The 22,213-nt window shown below is 40.5% G+C and overlaps 1 protein-coding gene across 1 annotated transcript; it reads left to right on the top strand.

Moving 5' to 3' along the window:
- The first annotated feature begins 6,185 nt into the window (after window positions 1-6,185).
- On the top strand, window positions 6,186-17,896 carry pdgfbb (platelet derived growth factor subunit Bb). Its single transcript, XM_085453691.1, has 8 exons — window positions 6,186-7,019; window positions 12,177-12,273; window positions 13,053-13,109; window positions 14,097-14,290; window positions 14,404-14,592; window positions 14,786-15,587; window positions 16,071-16,230; window positions 16,332-17,896. The coding sequence occupies exons 1-7, from the start codon at window positions 6,954-6,956 to the stop codon at window positions 16,211-16,213; spliced, it is 1,548 nt and encodes a 515-aa protein (XP_085309817.1). The 5' UTR covers window positions 6,186-6,953; the 3' UTR covers window positions 16,214-16,230; window positions 16,332-17,896.
- Window positions 17,897-22,213: the final 4,317 nt, after the last annotated feature.

Below are 22,213 nucleotides of genomic sequence, written 5' to 3'. Positions count from 1 at the left end.
TCACCGCAGATTGCCCCCTGTGGGGGGCTGCATGGCGCTAACGCGTTAACAAGCTAACTGCACTAAGTCACTTTAATTTTAAAACGATGTAATTTTAAAACTGTGTATATACTGTATATTCTGTGTATTTATTATCTCATTCTTATTGCCTGTTGTTTATTTGATGACCTGAAAATGTATGTGTGACAAAAAACTAAGAAGTCAGAAAGGTGACGATTGCTTTTTAACAACACTGTACACGCCCTTTGGTTTGCTGCTACCTACACTGCAGTATTGTGGTCTTGTTTCTGGGTGAGGTTTACTGTTGACAAGATGTAATGTGGTTCAGATGGAGGTTAAATGCTTCCCTGATACTGCATATTTCCAGTACTGCTTTAAGTAAAAAAAGACAGCTCAGTACATTTTTGTGCACAATGTTAATTATAGAGCAGTTTACAGTACAATACAGTACAGCAGGCCCAATGGTTTTCATTACAGCTGTTGCAGTAGTGTCCCCTGTGAACCAGGATAGGGAGGAGGACCTGGCAGAGGAAAGCTGCTGTATACAGCCTCTTGGAGCTGAACAAAACCAGGCATTCCTCATGGAGGTGTTTATACTCCACAGCACGGTGTGGTCCATCTTCACTGTATCTGTTGCTATCTTCAGACTGCCATCATCAGCAGAATGCTAGCCAAAGGAAATAAAACAACATTTTCAAGGGATTTTTGACACAGTGAATAAGCCCCGTTTTGGCAACGATTTCTATAAATAATAAATAAGAAGCTGCTAACACTGACAAAATGCGTTTCTTTTGATCGCTGACAGTTTGTCTACACCGATTTCATTAATTCTACCTACAAACCCGTCACTGGGGACCAGAAAAAAATTTACACCATTTGTTCTGATGTGAAATCACACGACATAATGTAGGTTGTGTTCCGATCAGCCAAGCCGGCAACATGTCCTGACTAATGCTAATATTTTGGCTCAGTTTGACACGGAGAGACGTCTGAAACCTCCTACTTGTTGATACTGTCTGAGTGAGTTTTGTTTTGAGAGGAAATTAATGCACGACTTTTCTGATCATGTTTTTGGCATGTCGAGTCAAAAGACAAAAAGGACCCTAAACCTGACCTCAGCTTGTGATTAAAGTCAAAGATGTCACTGAAACAGTGAATATCAGCTGCAGACGGAGAATTCTATGCTTGTAATTTGTCCTCACATGCAACAGCAGGGTTTCAAACATCAGAAGTATTGATGTTGGCTCTGGTCCAGAGGCACTCTGAACCTTTGGAAGAGAGAAAATGACTAACTTTGTCTTTTCTCCTAAAGATAAAGCATGCCTTTAGGTCTGAGCTCTTTCTCCTTTCTTAACATGCATCCCGACTGAAGTCATTTTTATTAGCCATTTAAAAAAAACTTCTTACTTTTGCCACTCTGCATATCTCAGTGTGTCTCTTTCTCGCTGTGTATTTCGTCTTTCTTTATATCTTTTTTTCCCCCATGCTTGTTTCAGTGAAGTGCATTCCAGCAATTCTTCACTGTCAGTCACTCTCTCTCCCATTCAGGCCCATTCGTTAGCTGTTGCTGACAGATCTTTGCTAAGACACGAAGCTCCTTTGAGCTGCCACTCCTCTGCCAAACTGGTCACAGCCACACTCGGGCATTCCTTTCAGGATAATATAGCAAAATAAAAACAAAAGAACGATTTTCTTGTGCTTATGTCTTTGCTTTACACACCCATCCCATGGACTTCATTTCATCTAGCCTTCTCCCATCTTTTAATCTCTTTTAGCCACATTCCCACTTCTGGGATTTGGGAAACTTGAGAGCCGGGGTGAGCGGTCATACTTGACTTCCCATCAGTCCATTCAGTCTATATGATCCTGCAGTATCTCAGAGACACGCGCTGGCGAGAGTCTATCCCCACGACTAATTGAGGGTCACTTGTCTCCCCCCTTGACTCCGATGCATTTGACAGCAGCCAAAAGCACACACACACACACACACACACACACACACACACACACACACACGCACAAACCCTGGGTCCTTTTGTACAACACAAATAGACAAGACTCATGTTTTTCATCTTGAAAAGCTGACCAGGGGAAGTGTGTGTGTGTGTGCACACTTGTGTGTGTGTGTGTGTGTGGGGGGGGGGGGGGGGGGTCCAGCTATGCGATTACTGCGTCAAATTAACCGCTGAAGCCTCAGAGCTAACGACAGAAAAACGCATGAAATCAAATGCCGCTATTGTCCGACAGGAGATTAGTTCAGGGGATGTGACCTTCTCCGGATCTTCTCAAAAGCGCTTAAATATTTGAGCGAATTCTGTCATTTCTCACTCCATTCTTAAACATAGAGGCCCCTCTGTCCTCTGTGCATGGCGAAAATGGTGTCCAGCTAAGAGACACTAAGCGTGTGTGTGTGTGTTTTTCTGTGCGAGAGCGTGCGTGTGTGTGAAAGAGCCAATATTTGATGTGGTGTGATCTGCGCCACACAACGGTGCTCTAACATGTTCGAATGCTCTTTGCATGCATTTCGTCTGTTTGCGCGTGCACATGAGAGAGTGCGTTTGCATGCATGCACACGAAGTGTAAGTGTTGAACTGTAAGAGATCACGGATCAACACTTACACTCAGTTGGCTTTTGATACAGATGTGTAAACAGTTTCTTATTAAGTCACCTCCTGTCTAGAGATGGATGGATGGTGGGATTATGTTGAGGTGTAGTCACGTGTGTGTGTGTGTGTGTGTGTGTGTGTGTGTGTGTGTGTGTGTGTGTGTGTGTGTGTGTGAGTGAGTGAGAGAGACTGGAGTGGACAGATATGAATGCATGCTGCCGGTGGGAAAATCCCTACCTCTAGTCAATAACCTGCCCCCCACCCACCTCCACCTTCATCCTCCTCTTCCCTCTCAGTCTCCACCTCCTTTCCCCCCTTCTCCTTAGAAATCAAACACAGCAGCACACACTGATGTTTTGGGAGCAACCTGAACTCAAAATTTGTTGTCAAGTGTTAGCATAATTGCTGATACTTGAAAAAAAGGAAGCACAAAAACAAACAGAAACGGAAAAGCACATTAAAAGACTTAAACTTCTTCTGTTATATTCACCAAAGACAAATGATTCCCAAAGTTTGAAATCAGCCCATGTTTTACAGATTATGGCACCAATGAAGACTCATCAGCATCTATCTATAATACCTTTTCCACTCTTTCTCTCTCCAGTCTCTGTTCTTTAACCAATAATAATCTTTTCCGTGTGTTGGCCAATCTGGACTTTTTGCTTTTGTTTCCCTACTTGAAGACCAGCGTCTTGGAGTCGTCTCTTCACTGCTGACACTGAAACCCTCAAACCAGTGTCTTGTGTTTTTCAGTGTTTTCCCTGCCAGCTGAGAACCTCTGAGGCATCTGTTTTTTGAATCAGTGGACTCTGATGTACTTGCCTTTTATAGCTGAACTGCACACCTTCCACTTCTCAGGAATTGTGGGCCTTCTCTCTTTCTGCTAAGAGCCAGTTTGCACTGTCCGAAGGGAGCACAGACTGTTGTATGAAATTGTAATTCTTTTTTTTTTTGTCTTTCTTTTTTTGCCACAGCTTCCTGGAATTGCTTTGGGTGTTTAGAGCAAAAAGGTCCTGGTGAGTTTGAGAAAAGCTCGTATCACAAAAACTAAACAAGCCAAATTTATTGCCTCTTCACCTGAAATAACACGATTAGAAAAATGATTTTTTTTAATGATTTTCTAATTTTAGCATGATAAGCTTACATGATGTAGCACAATGTGGCACTGGAACACAAGCACTATTAGGCTGACAGAAATGGGCCTTTTTGCATATATATGTAGATATTCCATGAAAAATTACAAGTAATTTAAATTAGTTTCCGCTATTTAGGACATTACTGATCAATTATTATTTTAGAGGAAAAGCAGCTTTTCAAAGTAACCACATACATTTGAGCAGATGTGTACACAGTCAGTGTCTTACGTCTTTATATGCAGTAACTTTTTGCATGTAGTTTGATAATTTTCCTTTACGTCACCGCAATTTCCTGAGTGTTGCGTTGCACTTCTATCCAAAGTCACAATTGTTACCTCGTACTGCCAGAAGCCTTGGCCAAACGTGTGAATATGAAACGAGTGTAAATATAGCTCCATAACTCATGCTGTTTCCTCCATCAACTCTTGTTTGAAAAACAATGGCATCCTATTATTCACAGGGCCACGACTGACCTGTAGGACTTCGCTAACTGTAAGGGGCATTCATAGATACAGCGATTGCTTCAGTCAAAGAAAAAAGGGTTCTTATCCCTTTTAGACATGTTTTCTATTATATAAAAACTTACTTGCTCTTTTCTTCTGTCAAATAATATAACAAGTCTAAAAAAGGTCATCTATACCTGATATGCTATTTTTGGGCCTGCAAACTCACCAATCGGGCATTGTTCAGAAATGTCCTTTAAACACGAGTGATCATCAAAAGGTCAGAAATCTTAGAATAACTCCTGTGATATTTAGAAACACCTTTTATTTCCTGAAAACCTCGCTGATGCTGGTGGCGGTGATGCTGATGATAAGAGGAGTCAGTTGGCATGGCAACTATCCCCATGACCTCTCTAACAAAGCATCTGCACAAAAGGTCTGTTATACAACACACTAAATTAGGAATATGGGTTATGCATAGGTGCTGACATGGTTTAAGGCACAGCAAATGGTTTAAGGCATGATATCCCATACTTATGTGTTGTACCTCGTTATAGCTATAACTGTTCTTTTTACACAGATGCTAAAGAATAATTGGAACATTCAGTTTTTCACAGTTAACTAATGTTAAATATTAGTCCTCTTAAAATTAACAACAACCATATCTACAGCATCAACAATAAGAAAAGGAATAACAATATTAAAGATGTCAGGGTTTATTATCTGTCCATCAAAATCATAGACTGCACATAAAAGACTGAGGTAGCATCTGGGACTGAAAAGTGATGCTACTTCAAAAGTGTCTTAACCTTAATGAACAGAAGGAGGCGACTCCTCTGCTTGCGAAAAGAAGTTTGATTGCGCAGGAAATCGTTTGGAAAATGATGCTTGTGCTTCAATGATCTGTGGCCTCAGTAAATCCTCACCTATAAGTTTTTAGTCTCAATCACTAGGTTGCGTTGGAGTCAAGGCAGTGGATGCTGTGGGCAGGGCCTACCTTCTGATGATAATCTCTACCATCAGAGCCGTGGGAAGGGCCTTGAAGTGGCAGGGGGCTGCAGTGCATGCACATATGTACACAATATGCCAGCCTTGAAACTATCAGATGCTGATGCACCCGGCAGACAAGAAAAAAAACCTGCCAAAACTGAACTGAACTGGACAGCTGAGAGAAATATACCAGCTTATACACAAAATTTTAACACAGGTGCGACAGTAGTTAGACCTCACAGGGTGCTCATGTGACGAAATTCAATAGAAAGAAGCTTACAACTACAAGGTTTGTTAAGACACAGCAGTCAAGATATGCAATAAACCAACTGAACACAGCTGATCAGAACCTGTCCGTATGTTAATAATATTTTGCTAGGCCCAAAAGCAAAATTTGGGGGGATAATTATAGGTATTTGCTGATGGCTCATTTTGAAAAATCACACATTTCTTAGAAAAATAGCAATAGGAACAGTGATGGGCAGTATCACAGCAAGGGCTTCATATTTTCCTCACACATGACATTAGTGGGACATTATTAGCTTATTAATGCATCCGTTTAGAAGTACCAGACTGTAACTTTTACTTTATATAATGCACTTCATATTATATAATAATAATAATAATAATGCACAAGACACTTTGTATTGTGATTATACGCAAAACAAGTTAATATGAAAATGAACGTGTGCACATAGCTTTAGATTAAATATAGTAACAGCATGGACTGTGGAAACAATAGTTAAAGTGGTGTACCACTGCTGTTGAGTAAATGTACTCAGTTACTTTGGTTGCTTTCTACAGTTAATGAAGTTTTAAGGTGCGTTGTAAAGATTCATGTGAGGAAGGAGGAAAAATGGCCCAGCCTTACAAATATCTGCATAAATGATTCATGGCTGAGGAAATATTCCTCAGAGTGGGTGCTGCCAGGCAGCTGTTAGTGGACAAATTTGGCTTGCATCGACTTTTCTTCGGACAGGGGGCAGCAGAGATACCGCACACTCGTGAAAATCTGCTCTCCCCTTCACCACCACCAACAACACGGCTGCGTAATCAGTCAGGTCCAGGGGCTGAGACGCACCGAGCCACACAGCGGTTTGCTTGTTGATAAGACTCCTTGGAAGAAGAGAACCGCAAACTATCTTCCTGCGACGTTATTTCTGCCTCTAAGCTGGACTTTTGGGACGCGTTACGGTTAAAGAGGAAAAGACTCTTGACTGTCGGGAAATGAAAATTCAAATGGATTTGTAATTTATTGCTTTTTTTAAAAAAAAGAAATTAATTTGGGACACACTTGGAATTATTTTGACTTTGCTTCCTTTCTAAATCTCTTGGATATTTTTTTTTTTTAAAGTATTTTTCTAAAGTGTAGACTTTAATTGCTTGGAAATTTCTTTTGCTAAAATGGTCTTATTCTTTTCATCTGAGCTTTCAGCCAAAAACGGACACTTCAGCGCATCAAGGTGAACTTAACTGAGTGAACTAAACCGGACTTTGAAGAGTGAACTAAAAGTAGGAGGCTTACTGTCGCTCTCAATTTTTTTTTATATATTTCGAGGGGAACTTGGGAAAAAAGGTTTGGTGCAAGCTGAGCGGATTCTTCTTCATCTTTTGGGAACAACTCTGCTGTGGGACCGCGGTGTGGACGGACGCTCGCACGCGCGCGCAGTCTCGCAGGGCGAGCCGCTGTCCCCCCGCGCGCAGTGCTGAGGAGAGAGGCTCTCTCGCGCTTCCATAAATGCCCGGTCCGTCGAAGAGGCTCGAGGCTGGGCAGCAAGATGAGCTCGTGGGTACAGCTGCTGCTCGCGTTACTAGCGGTGTGTCTGCGGTTTGGCGTGGCCGAGGTGAGTTCAAATCAAAGTTCTAGAAACCTCTTCGGACACTTAAGAGGGATTAGTGGTCCCTCTGAAATTAGAGCACTATAAAAACAAATGTACCAACGAGTGAAGTCGCAAGGTTTATCTAAAAGTTTACGGCAGGATATAAAACACAACAGTGTTGTGGAGTCTTTATTTATTTATTTATTTTTGAATAGTAGTTTAAATGTATATAATACTCGAAGCATATAAATATATTAATGGGCCTATATGCGGTAGCCTACTGTATATTTTCTGGCTAACATTGGGCTCTGACTCTTGTAGTCTGTTTTTTTTTTTTTAATTTTGAGTAAGCATATCACTCCAACTACAATGCACATGCTGTTAAAACTGTGTCATTATTTTTTAAGCTCATGTCCGCCTTTAAAAAAACAGCCAAACAAAAAACCTCCAACTTCAGACTCAGTCTTTCTCTTACTGCTTCTCTTCATACAGAAGATAACTGTTATTCCTCCCCATTAACTGGCGTTATGAATGGATGCCCAGGGGCAGACACATGCAGGGGTCAACCTCTGTGGGTGATGTGCAAGGAAACGGGCGCTGCCATGATAGGCTCATTTACAGCTGGATGCTTCACCACGTGGTGAAGTGATGCATTTACAGATGCTGCTGTTCCAGATATTAAAGGCAGCCGGTGCATTCAAACATACATTAACACCATCCTACAGAGACCACATTTGTTGTTTCTGTACTTTTTTGTGTGACTTTTGTTTTTATGATTATATGTTGCTTCCTTTTTTAATCAACACCTTCTTTTCTCTTGCACCATGTTCTCTGCCAAAACAGTGTTTTAGAAACAGGTGAAAATCAGCCAACAACAGTGAATATATAAAGGCAGAAAAGATGGATAAAATCTGGTGAAGTCAAGCAGGAAGACTAAACTTAACCACGGGTCTCATCTAGGTCAAGACTCACTTGACCTAGACAACAATATTATGTTCATTTTAGAACAAATCCTGTCCACTTTTCCTTCGCTGATATGAAGTCTGATTTTATCAGTCTTCTGCTTCTATGCAGATTTCATCTGTGTTTCTGACCCAGGCAATTCATGTCATGTCAATGGGGTTAAAGCACAAATAGTTAACAAGTCAATCGTGGGAAGTGAAAGCTTAAACAATGTTTTTACAAAAGCAAGGAAAAAGGCATAACTGATTGAGTTAGTTTTCTGCCATAGAACTGATGTGTTGGTATAGTTTGTTCCCAGAATAACTTATTCAATTTCAATTCAGTTTTACTTGCATATCGCCAAATCATAATAATAGTCTACTCAAGGAGCTTTATATTGTAAAGTTTTAAGACCCCACTATAATAAAGAGAAGCCCCCAGCAATCAGACAACTACCTGTGAACAGGCACTTGGCGACAATGAGAAGGAAAAACTCCCTTTTAACAAGAAGAAACCTCCAGTGTAACCAAATAAGGGGAGGGGGGGCATCTGCCGTGACAGATTGGGGGTGAGGGGAGGAAGACGGGACAAAAGACACACTGTGGAAGAGAGCCAGAGATTAATATTAACTAATGATTTAATGCAGAGGGCTGTATAAACACATAGAGGTTAGGTTAAAAAGGTGAGCAAAGAAGAAACGCTCGGCCCATCACTGGGAAGCCCCTGGCAGCCTAAACCTATTGCAGCGTAACTAAGGGAGGATTCGGGGTCACCTGATCCACCCCTAAATATGTGCTTTGTCAAAAGGGAAAGTTTTTGATAAAGAGAGTGTCTGTCTCTTGAATCCAAACTGGGAGCTGGTTACACAGAAGAGGGGCCTGAAAGCTGAAGGCTTTGCCTCCCATTTTACTTTTAAACACTCTAGGAACCACAATTAAGCCCACAGTGTGAGAGTGAAGTGCTGTATTAGAGTAATACAGTACTATGTGGTCTTAAAGACAAGATGGGGCCTGGTTATTCAAGACATTGTATGTGGTAAGAAGGATTTAACAGGGAGCCAATGAAAGAAGCCCATATGGGAGAGGTATACTTTCTCCTGTCAGGACTCTCTTTTCAAAGAACTTATGCACATGTCTGTAAAAAGAAAATAAGTTACAAACACAATAGCTTTGCAAATGCTGAACTGCAGTATATCTTTATCGTGTAAAGCCCCTGAATCTTTAAACATTCGTTTTATTGCTTCATTTTCCTTCTTTCATCCACTCGTGTTCATATAAGTAATCTTCCATCATTATCACTGCCTCACATAAAAGTACATTTTAAATGTATATTTAAAGATGACGGTTGACTTTCCTGTCGTCAAGCTGTCTTTCCATTTCACTGCCTCTGCAGGCACCACATGTAAAAGAAGACTTTGACAGTATTTTTGAAGGAGAAAGTCACAAAAGGCTTTGAAGGTATACAACCTGGAAATTCCCCACGTGTGATTTTAAAGTTTATGGCACGGCAGCTGGGGAAATAATAGAGACTGTATGTTCAATTATGGTCTTTGTTAAAAGAACTTCACCAGAAAAAAATCTGCTGGTATATAAAGTGGTTGTCACGTATAAAGCTGTAATGATCATATGCACCTAGCCAAGGACCACCAGAACGGAATTTAGTTTTAGCTAAATTGTATCAGGCCCCTTTCCAAGTGCTGATGCCAATTATGACAGTGGAATTAATTAAACTCACAGTTTCTGGCACATGCCCATATTGAGCATGTGTCAGCATACTTTCAGGGACTACATGTGAAACCTCACACATGTGCTATAGCTGCTGCTGCTGCTTCGCCGGCAGCAAACTCGACCCTCTAATTATGTACAATTAGATGTTCCCTCTCGTCCTCTGCCCACTGCAGCCGCTGCCTGTACCTGGCATTCTTCAATGTGTCCATGAGTTCTCCAGGGGATGGGGAGTTTCTTCAGGTGATAAATACTGCAGTATGTCAAGTCTTGTGTTTTTTTCCTGCCATAATTAGCAGAAAAAAGGGAGAAAACATACCTGAATAGTTCAGGTATAACACACAGTTTGGCAGGAGTGGTCTTTTGTGTTGTAGATTAGCAGCTGTCAAAAACAAATGCTTTGTCAGCAGAAGCTAATTATTCCAAACAGGCTAACTACTGCAGACTAGCTACAGCTGGATTTTGAGATAGTTTAATCTTTTCTTTAAGAAACGTTAGCTTTTTATCCTTTTTCAGAATGAATAAGGTGCTGCTGTAGGTATTAAAATGACATTCAGCTCTATATTATTATTATTTTTATGCTTCTGCCTGCAGGAAATATGAAATGCACCTATAAAAAACGCTTTTCTTAACCTTGATAATTCACCTTCATGCCATAGGTGCTCATTAATCATTATCAGAGTGTGTTTACATAGTCTGCCAGTCCAGTTTGCATCTGTTTACATCTGCTTTGTTTATCAGAACTGAAATGTTTATTTAATATTTCCTGCTTAGACACAAATTGTCATGACAGCAGGCACCACCGTGAACAAAAGCACACGTCCTATAATTAACATCAGACACAATTAGCCAAGCAGGCAGCTTTGCTCCATTGGCAAAAGGAGGAAATAATCATGACGACTCCTCAGGGGCATCGGCAGCTCCGCAGCAGAGATGCGAGTGTAATACAGCAGGCATTTCCCTGCTGTATTATTTGACTGTCTGAAAATCTGAGCAACAATGGGGGAATGTCAGTGGCAAACAGTATGGGCAGGGTGAGAATACTCGTGCATGAATGGCCGTTTCCTTTTTCTAAAACCTGCATCCCGCTGGGATTCATTATTTTCTTCAGACCTTAAATTAATCAGTATTAAAACTAAAGTTTATTTCCAGATGGCTTTGTGTAACATTTACTGAACTGAACATGGTTCACTTAATGCCCGACGCATTTGCTCTTTTGGTCATTTTCATCGGTTCCATTCTAGCGTGAGACTCCAAAGCAAGTGAACCACATTTACAGCGCTGAAATCAATGCAAGGAAGTGCCTCGACCCACGGCTGATCCTCGTCCGTTTCAGCCCAGCTTTAATTCATCTATTATTCCTCCTTTTTTTCAGATGCGCCTCCCTTCTCTCATCCTCTCTGTATCACTCCTTCCCCCACTTCCTGACTCCTTCCTTGCTCCTTTGACCCCTAAATGTTAGCAGATGAGAAGACACAACGCCAATAGTCATTCACCGTGCTCTTAGTGACCATTGTGTGTCCGCTTTGGTTAATTCTCCCCCCCCCCTCCTTAGCTGTCTCTTACCCATTAATGACTAGAGGGGTTAAATTCATGGACTCACAATGTGGGACTGTTTTTGGTTTTATGGTTTAATACTATAGAAATATTTGCCCAGATCCACCGTTTTCCTAGAAAAAAACAGCTCCATATTCCTGTTTCTGTGTCCTGGTCATAACATTGAACTGTGTGGTGAATTACCTTTCTATGAGTACACAGTAAGAGTAATAATGTAGCAGAGAAGTGTTTAAAAGCCCAGTCAATGTTTTTGAGATTTTATACATGAATACAGTTTATACATGCATCAGTTTAATCACATAGGAGCGACTATGTGTACCACCAAACAACTTCAGTGGTTCTACGTCTACTGCAGGGATCGAAGACCATTTTCCCCTCATTTGGTGTTTTGGTGATGGGGGAGGAAACCCCATATAACATGTTGCTCTAAATTCTAGGTGTTCAAGTGAGCTGCAAATTGGAGACTGCGAATGTCCAAGGATGTCTTCATAAATATCAAATCATTCGGTGACTGTGATGGGTGGGGAAAGTGGGCACCCTGAAATTTATGATGTTTTATCATAGGATGAAGGCAATCACTGAGAACTGTGCTAATATGTGTCTCTCAAACCATGCCAGCATGCAAGCAGCTAAACAGAGTAACCAGATGCCCTCATTGTAGGGGTCAAAGGTTCAGCTGTATTTTTAATTTATTGTGCATAATGATCTCTGTTTCACATAACTGTAGATTTTGAGTGATAGCACATCCATGTTCTCAATCTGGTGTTTGGATTTTTGCTTTGGTAACTTTGGCAACAGTTTCCCCAGATCAGATGTTACAGATGTGGAAAAATCTCATCAGTAGCCAGGTGTGCCGGTGATGATATGTCTCAATGTCGTCTTCTTCTGTGTTTTTTTTTAATCTCACAAACTATCCAGAACAGTGCATCTTAAGGTCTCTTATATATCTGTGTTTCAGGAGGACGCTCTGCCTGCAGCCCTGGTGGAGCTGGTTAGAAACAGCCCCATCTCCTCAATAGAGGACCTTCAGATGCTGCTGTTCTCTGACTCCGTAGGTAAAGACCAGAGCTTTCTAATATTATTACTGATACATGCTTTGAAGCCAGAGTCCAAGTTGCTGTCTGCAATTTTACTCCAGCCTTAGTGACGTCGTAAATTGAATACCATTTTCACACAACCAGATTAAGCTCCCCTAAAACATTTTTTTATTCTGTTCACAAACCCCAGTCATCCAGTGCAACCCAAAGCCCTTTTTAAAATATCTGTAGCTCTTCCCTAAACATGTATTGACATTAAAGTAAAAAAATGCTACTCTTACATTGTTGTTGTCACAATGAGAAGTGGTTTTCTTAACACATTAGCACAGATTAAAGTTGGTTTGAGAAAGCTGAGGTTATGTTGCACTTTCAAAATAAAGAACAAAATGTTGCGCAATTAAGAAAAAAACACATATTTCCTATTACAACAGAAATACAGTAATAAGTGGTAATTATTGCATTTTTTTACACTAATTGAAATAAGGAACCACACCTGTAATAAAACATACATCGGTGTACATGACGACAGAAACACACAGAAGATTTATTAGATTTATAAAAGTGTAACAACTGGTTGCCCTCGGACTGGGTCTCTTATTTTGTGACTCAAATGTGACATCGGCTATGCCCCCATCCTCCTCCCCGCTCTTTTGACACAAGCTCGTGTTTTATCTCTCCACATACAGAGGGCGCTAAAAGCCCTTGGATTATATATATGACGCCCCATGCAAAAAAAATGAAATGCTCATGATTTGTCTGGGACATAAGTCAAATGATGTTTTTTGTTTCTGTTTCAGATGAGGAAGACGAGACTTCTGCAGCCAATGGAGGTCACAGACTACCAAGGAGCCTTGGTGAGCCCTTAACCCCCCCACAAAACTTCAGCCAAACTTCCTTTTTATTCCCATCAATATATTTTAGAAGATATTTTTTTGTATTTGAGATGTGAATGTATTGTGAATGCCTGAAACCCAGCCTCTGTAATTGACATTTGCCTTTGGTCTTTATCTTTTGACTTATTTGAGCTACCCTACTAAGTCCTAATGTGCTTAATAGAGGACATCTTGGCCTCTTCAATCATGCCTCACGTGTTTGGGTGTCCTCTTTAGCTCCAAAGAGGCAGAAAATCACAAAAAAGTTACACTGGTAGATAATTTTCTCCTCAGTTCTCAAGAGGTTATGACAAAAAGACTTATTATCTGTATGTGGCTCTTCAGATCTTCACAGAAATTCTTCCTAGTGTGGATAAATGTTACTCTGTTCATATTCATACAAGATGAATAGAAGGTTTTAGTGCCGCCATGCAGATTTTCCTCGTGAATGTAACAGTACTCAATCCTCATTAGTAGAGGAGTCCCTTCCTTGAGTGTTCAGTCAAGTTTCCTGTGAAGTGATTAATGTGACAAGTATGGTTTCAATGATACGGTTAAAACCCTTCCCATTAAGTGTTTTTTTTTTTCATTATTATGATAAAGCAGATATCTGAGTTACTTGTCATTAATCACTAACCGTCTGGTTGACTGAGAGACACTAATGGGCCTATGCTAATCTTTGCCTTTTGATGAGAAGAAGCTCTAGCATATTTTCTTCTTTGAAGCTTCGTGCTTCAGGTCTACAAGCTGCTGAAGTGCTAATACTCAGTACTGACAGGTGATCAGACAGGAGCTTGTGTTTTACTATCGCATAAACAGACATGAAAACAAGGTAGTCTTACTAGAGTGGATGAATGAGCAAGCTGGAAAAAAAGAAAAAATGAATTTAGTGCTGGATGGATGTTTGAAATACTAATTTAACACCACTTCTGCCCTAATACTCATGTTCACTTGTGTCTCATGGCTCAGATGCCCAGCCGGCCCAGCAGGCTCTGTGTAAAGTTCGAACAGAAGTGGTTGAGGTCACAAGGGCAATGTTGGACCGGAGCAATGCTAACTTCCTGCTATGGCCACCCTGTGTTGAGGTGCAGCGCTGCTCTGGCTGCTGCAACACTAAAAGCTTGCAGTGTGTTCCTGTTGTCACACACAAAAGATACTTGCAGGTAAATAACATCACACAGAGCTATATACACATACATGTATACACACGCACATCCGTTAGTGCTGTTCTCAGAATTGTTTCCTGTTCCTCCCATCTTATTCTCAAACTCCGTAGGTTATGAAGGTCGAGTACATCAACAAGAAACCCACTTATGCTAAAGCAGTGGTGTCAGTTGTGGATCACGTGGAGTGCAGATGTCAGACTGCTCCTCGTCCTCCACCACACAAGAAGAAATCCTCTCGCAGGCAGCACGGCTACCTGCATCGAAACCAGACGCATAGCCAAGGTCATGCACACGAACAGGTGGACAGAAACTCTGCTTACTATCATTATTTTTCAGAATTAACACTTACTTTTGCCTCTTTGTCATAACAGTGCAAAGCAATAGAATTTTTATTTCCAAGCATGACTGTGTTGTAGCCTGTGCACTGCAGTGCATGTATAGCTGTAGATAAAATAAAAGTAAAATGAATTTTGTTTCTTTTTTTCTGACAAGGTTAAGGTGCATTCCAAGGATGAGCTTCATCAGTTGGATGAGCTCAAACAGAACCAGAGGGCCCACCTGGAGGATCTCCTGAAGCAGCAATGGAGCCCCAGAGGAGACACCTTCACTCAGCCCGGAGAAGGATACAGTCTTGCTGGGGAGGGCACTTCTCGTTCTGGAGAAGCCGTTCTCTTTGCTCCACACTGGGCTCATAACATCAGCAAGCTGGTTGAGGCTAAAGAAACTGAGAATGTGGAGAGGAAGGATGGTGTGGTCTCAGATGCCAACAAAACTGCCTCCTCAGTGGATACAGCTGGAACTAAGGTGAAGAACAAGTTGGTAGAAGGTAGGAACGGGTTGCACATCAAAGTTAACGAGGAGAACAAAGAGACACAAACACACAGCCCATTGTGGCAAGAAGACAAAGGCAAATACCCAAAGATTCACACAAGTGGATTCTCTCAGCATGTTACTCCTGAAACAAATTTCAGCCCTACCGAGGAAACCGTCACTGACACAGTTAGGGGCAGGTTCCGACCTACCAAAGAACCGAACCCGGAACCCCGTGAGCTGGCGCGACAAAGAGAAAACGAGACTCCAGGGGAGGAGAGGATATTACAGATTGCGGAAGCCAAACTGGAGGAGGAGAGAAAAGAACTTCTGCTTCTCCATAAAAAGTTGGACGAAGAAAAGGAAATACTGAGACAGCAGCAGATGAAGCGAGGAGAGGAAGAAAGGCAGAAAGAAAAGGAGACAGTCAGTCGGCACCTACATGGTAAACATCATCCCAGTCACCAAACAACTCAGAAACCAGGTAACAGAGATTATTAAACGTTTTTTTAAACAGTGCAGAATTAAGTAAATTGTTCAATTAACTAAAACAGTGTGTTTAAATTACTTAAGAGTATATTTTATCACAAGATTGTATGTAGAGTCAGGACCACTTCAGTCAAAAAAGATATTTCCATTTGCAGTAATTCATATTTATGTTATGGTTCAGTTGTGGGACTGTCCCATAGTTCATGCACACATGTGGAAAGCATGAGGCCCCCTCCCTGTGCATACATTTAAAGCAAAAGGCTGATTGCTTTTTAAGTAAGACACAGCATGTAAAGGAAAAGCTCGGATGAAGTTGGGTTGCAAAGCAGCCTACAGATTGCCAGCAACTGAGTAAACAATCAAAGTGAGCTGGCACTGACATCAGCTGATCTGCTGAGTTCGACTGAAGCCTGTTCAAGCCAATGTTATGCACAGCTTTTGTAATTTTCTCTTACACTCTTTGTTTTCCATCTTACAGAGACAACAACATCGACAACTACCACAAAAAAGCCATTGGCTCCTACGGCCCCCAGACTCCCAACTCGACCACAAAAAACAAAAAGGATGAGGAAGAATCGCAGACGGATTAGTAAAGCAGCCATGAGAGCAATGCTGATGTAGAACTAAAAGAAACCCAGGTTAGTTCATAGAATATATAAAACAAAACAAAACAAAAAACAATTATAATTCTGCTTTATGTTTCTTATTGTAATCCCATCTTCCTGTATTTCTACCACAGGGACACAAAGAGAACATGGTGCATTTTGTGGATAACCCAGAGAAGACCCAAATGGACTCCCTTTGTACAAGTATTTATTCATTTGTCAGTAACCTGCTCGTCCTGTGAGATCTCAGTAACACTACTAATGACTGTCTGGTGAACCTCTACCTATACTGGGAGTAACAGAGGAGGGGGAAACAAGAAAATGGAGTGTAAAGAAAAGGTGGACCTTCTCCAGAGAATGCTTGCTTCTTTGACAGTTGATGGTATGAAGCAACAAGTGGCACCCAAAGACTGATGAACTGTGTGCAAGCACTGTGCCTGTGGGGAAATGAAACTGCATTGCTGTAGAACTGTATAAAATAGTGCAATTTCAAAAGTTTCCTTGGAACCTTGTCTTGATATCAGCAGACAGAAACTGCACTTAAATGTTGACAGAACCAAGTGTATAAGGAGTTTGTTGCTGAAAGCCTGGATTGTTTGATAACCACAGTCAGATTAGAATAAGGAGTATATCTGGTGTAAAAATTAACCAAAAAAAGCCTAACTTAGCTGTTTTTCTAATTGGATAATATAATAACAGAGATTATTATATCGTCAACACACTGCAGGAGCAGAAGAATTTCCATGTGTGATATCAATTATTAGCTCATTAAAAATGATGGTCTCTCTCAAACCGTATTTAATTTTATGTAACTCATTGCAAACACTGGAATTACACTTATATGGGTATAGAAAAAATATAGTTTTGCATTAATGAGGTTTCCTTGTCTCAAAGTATTGTCACGGGTGAAACAAGAATTGGCTTGTGACCTGACTGTGTGCTGTGTTTCTTATTTATTTGTTGCTACTGTTACTACTCTCTATAAAAAATACTGCAAACAACATGTGGCTGAGATAGAGTCTGAAAAAAAAGATTCATTGTGTCATAATAACTGTGAGGTTTATTAAACAAAGGGACAGAACATAAAAAAACTAATCCTGTCAGTTTACCCCAGTATCCTGTTCAGCTTCAGTGTCAAATAGTGCGTGCATGTTTGTTTTGTATGCCTGTGTGGTTCAGTATGTGTTTCTGCTCACATCTATATTCTTTATTTGAGTTTTTTTCCTTTCATACAGAAATGTCTCTCCCCCACCAGATATGTTTTGGTGCAAGCAGTCACATTCATTTTAAAGTCCTAACCCCAGAGTGTATTTCTGTAGGGAGCCTACAACACATTATATTTGATTTCATTTACAGGCAACTAAAAGAGTGAAAACCAGTAACTCAAGGGTTAGCTATTAAAACAAGAAAACTAAGATAAACTTTACAAATGTTGTTGTTTTTATGACCTTTCTGTTTCCCTTAATAACAGCATGTAGAAACACACTGATGCTATTTTGTGTCTGATAATTTAGAGTCAGAACATTTTAAGTTATTGAAAAAAGGCTTGTATGTATGTTCCTTATACCATCTGACAACTGTTACTTTTAAAAAAAAATGTGTTTTCTTACCTGATCTGGTGAAAAAAAGAGAATGTTTGTGATAACTTTGCCACATAATGCTATTTTCATATGGGTATAAGAAGCTAATGTGCTTGAAACTTCTTTGTATGTGTTTTTATTCCCTTTCATTAATTCAAGGCAGTTAAGCCCAGTGCTACATGCTTAAATGATCGTGTTTCCTCCAAATACTAAGCGGGTACCATTTCTTTTCATCATGTTTAGCATCTTAATTTAGCATATCAGCACATGAAATTACTAAAAATTACTAAACCATAGACTACTTGCTATAATGTCACTTTGACCTTTCATTTTATGGCCATCACCATTTTGGCCCTTTGGAGCCTGGAGACTGGTCAGACAGTTGGCTGGTTATCAGTTAGCAATAGCTTGGTTAGCAATATGCATAGCCTGAATGTTTTTGGCACAGGTTCCTGATAATAAGCACTAAGTGACATACAAGTAAATGCAAAAAAGCATTTAAAAATTGCATTATAAAGGACAAAAAGACAACTCAAACAGCGGCTACAGTTAGCTGAAGTGAAGCCTCGCAGACGGCTAGCAACATAGTTAGCTCTCACCTCAGTATTTAATAAGCTATAACTTTGAGGCCCAATGAGTCAGTTATGAAGAAAGAAAATGCAGACCAAAACCTTTTATCTAAATTGAGCTATAAACTTGTTTTGTACATGTTTGGGCTCATCTTTCAGTTCAACAAACTGCAGTTTTAGTCATTTTACGCTAGCTTCATTTTGTTGTCAAAAAAATGACATAACATTAATCAGGAGTATCATCAGTTTAGCCACCCAGTAAAGCATGGATAGTTTAAATATTGACTGGATGATGGTGATAGATGAAAAGAAAATAGATCATATTATTTGGTTTGGACCTGAGTGCTGAGACTGTGAGACTATCCTCATTCATGTGGGATTTTAAGGCTGGATACAGAAATGTTCATAAACTTATCACTTTAGTTTATTTTTTATATATGTAGCTGAGCTGTTTAACCTAAAACACCCCCAACTCTTCAGAGGCATCATTTCCACCTTACCTTGTATATTTAGAAATGTACAGTGGGGTTTGTAAAGTGTGAGAGGAAGAAAGGGGAAAAAAAAGCAAGAGAAGAAAATGTGGGGGTTGATGTACTGTAGGTGAACTCTGGCACACACTCTCTCTGTAGTTTGTTTTTCACAATTACCCATTTGACTCTTGGCTGCAAAAACTCCCCAACTCAGCAGCCAGCTGCACTGGTATGTTTGTGAATTATCGAGCCAATAAGTCATCACGGCTCCTGTCATCATATCAGTCATACAAGGAATTACTTGACATAATAAATACTAATGTCCTGAATAGTATAGGGTTAAAGGGATTATTTGAATGTGGCTGCGAGTGCATATAAATAAGACCTTGTCGTTTTGCCTTAATCTGCATAAATCACTACGCTGGATCTCATATTATTGCGCCTGTAAAAAATGACAGTTATGTAAGGGTTTGCTCTGTATCTCCATATGTGATTCAGTGATTCGTGCATTACTTCCAGCCCCCCTCTATAACACCGTCAATCTTGCACAGGCATACTATTCCTAAACAGCAGGCCATCTCCAAATTCAGCATTGAGGTGGGATGCCTGTTTTTCCATGGGTGTCCACCCAGCTCCCCAACCCCCCGCAGCCTTCAAACAAAAACAGGCGAGAGTCGTGCACTGAGGCTTGTTGACTGCGACAAACACACACACAGGCAGTGCTCATGCTCATTCACATACATAGAGGGGTCAGCCACCGTAGCAGAGTGGGAGTGTCTCTGAGGGACAGGGACTAAAGGCACGGGACTGCTCATAGCTGACTGACTGACCTTAAAGGACATTATGGCTTGTTAGGTCTCAACAACACAATTACCTAACCAGCACACAGCCACTGGAACTAATAAATGAACAATCATGACCCAAAAACCTGACAAATGCTTCAATGCAAATTAAACACATCATGACCCAAATTTTGACCATCCTGTTTCATAATGCTAGTTATGTCAGGATTCAGAGCTGCTTTGGCTGTAAGTTAGCGCTCTGATAGACTTGGGAGATTGACAGAAAAACACATGCTGAAACTATAGTGGTTCAGTAGGGTTATAGTTCACAAAGTCTGGGTAAATTTAGTGAATTTGTGACCCTCATAAGGTTAGTGCATGTGAAATCAGGCACTCAAACATGTGGGGACCTTTGGGAGAGTGCAACCATGCAGAACTAGCTGCAGCTCTAATCTTATTTACATCCACCTGGCCAACTAGGGCTAGGATTATGATTGAATTTGTTTTAGCCATATGCTAAATACATATATTTACAGAAACTAGGCGATGTTAAGTTTTCAATAAAGTCTTCATTTTTTCCTTTAAAAGCATTAAAAGTTCCATTTGGTTGCTCCAAACAAGGGAAAATTGTGTAAAAAGTTAAAATCCTTTTGAGATATTCTTTTACTCGCACTCATTCATCATCTAGATTGCAAATATGGAGACTTAAGTAAGACTGACAAAACCTATCTTAATGTCCAGGCTGCTTTGAAAGACATGTCATAAGTATGTGTGCTCTGGTATGGCTCAGATTCCCCAATGCACAGTAGTAAGGAAACAGGAGGCCTTTGAACAGGAGGTTACACAAGCATCCGTGTGGCGCCACGCACCCCCTACACCTTCCAGCACTTTTATTTTCCTGTTTTTATGTACGACAAAGGACAGGGACATGCCGTACACAGATGACCACACAAATACCCCCGTCATTAAGCAGTCTGGTCTTTCCATCAAAACATACCTTGGTGCTTTATCTCGACCACTTTCCATTTCTCCTTAATATGAATGTGTCCGTCACTCACTCCCTGGCCTCAGAACAATAGGCCCGTGACGACGACCGTGAGACCAAGGAATGTGTCTGCTTTTTGGGGCATAGTATTTGGAAAAGCCTGGAATGTTGGGAAAACACATCAAACACCTTCCCCTCACCTTCCACGGACACATTGCAGGTCAAATAAATGAGTGTGTAAGCATAACATAAGCATCATTTCTCAGTTAGCGAATGTCAAACTGATCCTCGATCTCATCAGGCAGGAAGTTGTACCTAACGATGGGTTGAAAACACAGGAAGTTGATATCAGCATGCCTGGAATTCCACCATTGTGTTTTTTCTGCATAGAGAACAGAGTGACAATCTTATAGTTCACTAACACTGATCACCGAAGCACAATATCTTCACGAGGTGACTCTGATACAGTTATGTTGCATAGCGACCTAAAACATGCATGCATACCACAGACTCTGTGTATTACACACACACACACACTCACACCTGCTTTCAGAAACTAGCAGCCCCTGAAAACTCTCTGCAGTCCTGTCAGGCCAAACAGATGGGAAAATAAACAGAGCAATAAATTAGATAACGCTGTGAAACTGTGTGTGATCCTCCCAACACCGGTGTGTGAGGTTAAGAAATACAGTCACCACGCAGACACGCAGACACGCACATACACACAAACACAATCTGTTCCAATTTACAAAACCATTTTCAGCAAAACACGATAAATACAAACGAATTATCTTTGTCTCTGTGTACGTGGATGCTTCTGTGCATTAAAAAAACAGGCAAGGAATATGAAAGTGTTAAAATGCAAATGATCACAACTACAATTATGCTGCACAACATTTCATTTCTTTTAAACCTGAACTTAAAATTTGTAGGGGGGTTTTCCTATAAAACACAAATAAACACAATGCCAGCCTACATTTGCTTTGGTCATACCTCTGTATGTTTGCTCAGTAACAGTACTGCACTAACAATGGCTGGACTATAAATGGTACTTTCACACTTAGCTGAAAAAAAAAATCAACCACAAAACCTTAAAAAAAGCCATGCTATATTAAGAAAAGGTAGCTGCACACCTACTCCTAGCTTTTAAAAAACTACATTGTAAAGAATTTTCCTCACCTTGTTTTTATGGGCCACATTTGATCTCATTAATGGACAGGTAAGTTTGCCTGCCTCAATGCAAAACACAAGTACACCTTGTATAAGCCAGTTGCAATGTTTGTCATTATATTTGGGCCACACAACACTCATCTCAACAATTGTTGAGTTAGCTATTGAGTAAGTTAACAAATGCCTCAAATAGCCTAAACTGAACCTATATTTAATGCTATAATGCTTAAGTGCTATAAAATTGCTCAACAGGAATCCAGAATTACTAGTATTGCATGCGAATGAATTTAACTACAAAATAAGGACAACCTGAAGAAGGATTATCAGCGCTTTGGCTACAGAGATGCAGCTTATGATTGGAGAAAGCAGAGAGACATGCACCGCAAAGAACACTGTCCCCACACTGAAACACACTGGTCTGAGAATTATGCAGACTCAGTTCGTCTTGAACTGGAAGTCT

This window comes from Copadichromis virginalis, linkage group LG4 (assembly GCF_057382275.1).
Source record: "Copadichromis virginalis isolate Kocher_CV1m ecotype Utaka linkage group LG4, C_Virginalis_male_GT1.1, whole genome shotgun sequence".
Lineage (NCBI taxonomy): Eukaryota > Metazoa > Chordata > Actinopteri > Cichliformes > Cichlidae > Copadichromis > Copadichromis virginalis.
Note: the sequence above shows the minus strand (reverse complement) of the source record. Positions and strands in the feature narration are given on the sequence as shown.

What these genes read in the sequence shown, in the direction of transcription:
- pdgfbb (XM_085453691.1), top strand. Translation starts at nt 6,954, where the DNA reads ATGAGCTCGTGGGTACAGCTGCTGCTCGCGTTACTAGCGGTGTGTCTG. An exon ending in TGCGGTTTGGCGTGGCCGAG is followed by an intron (nt 7,020 to 12,176) that starts GTGAGTTCAAAT and finishes TCTGTGTTTCAG; the next exon opens with GAGGACGCTCTGCCTGCAGC. An exon ending in AAGGTCATGCACACGAACAG is followed by an intron (nt 14,593 to 14,785) that starts GTGGACAGAAAC and finishes TTTTCTGACAAG; the next exon opens with GTTAAGGTGCATTCCAAGGA.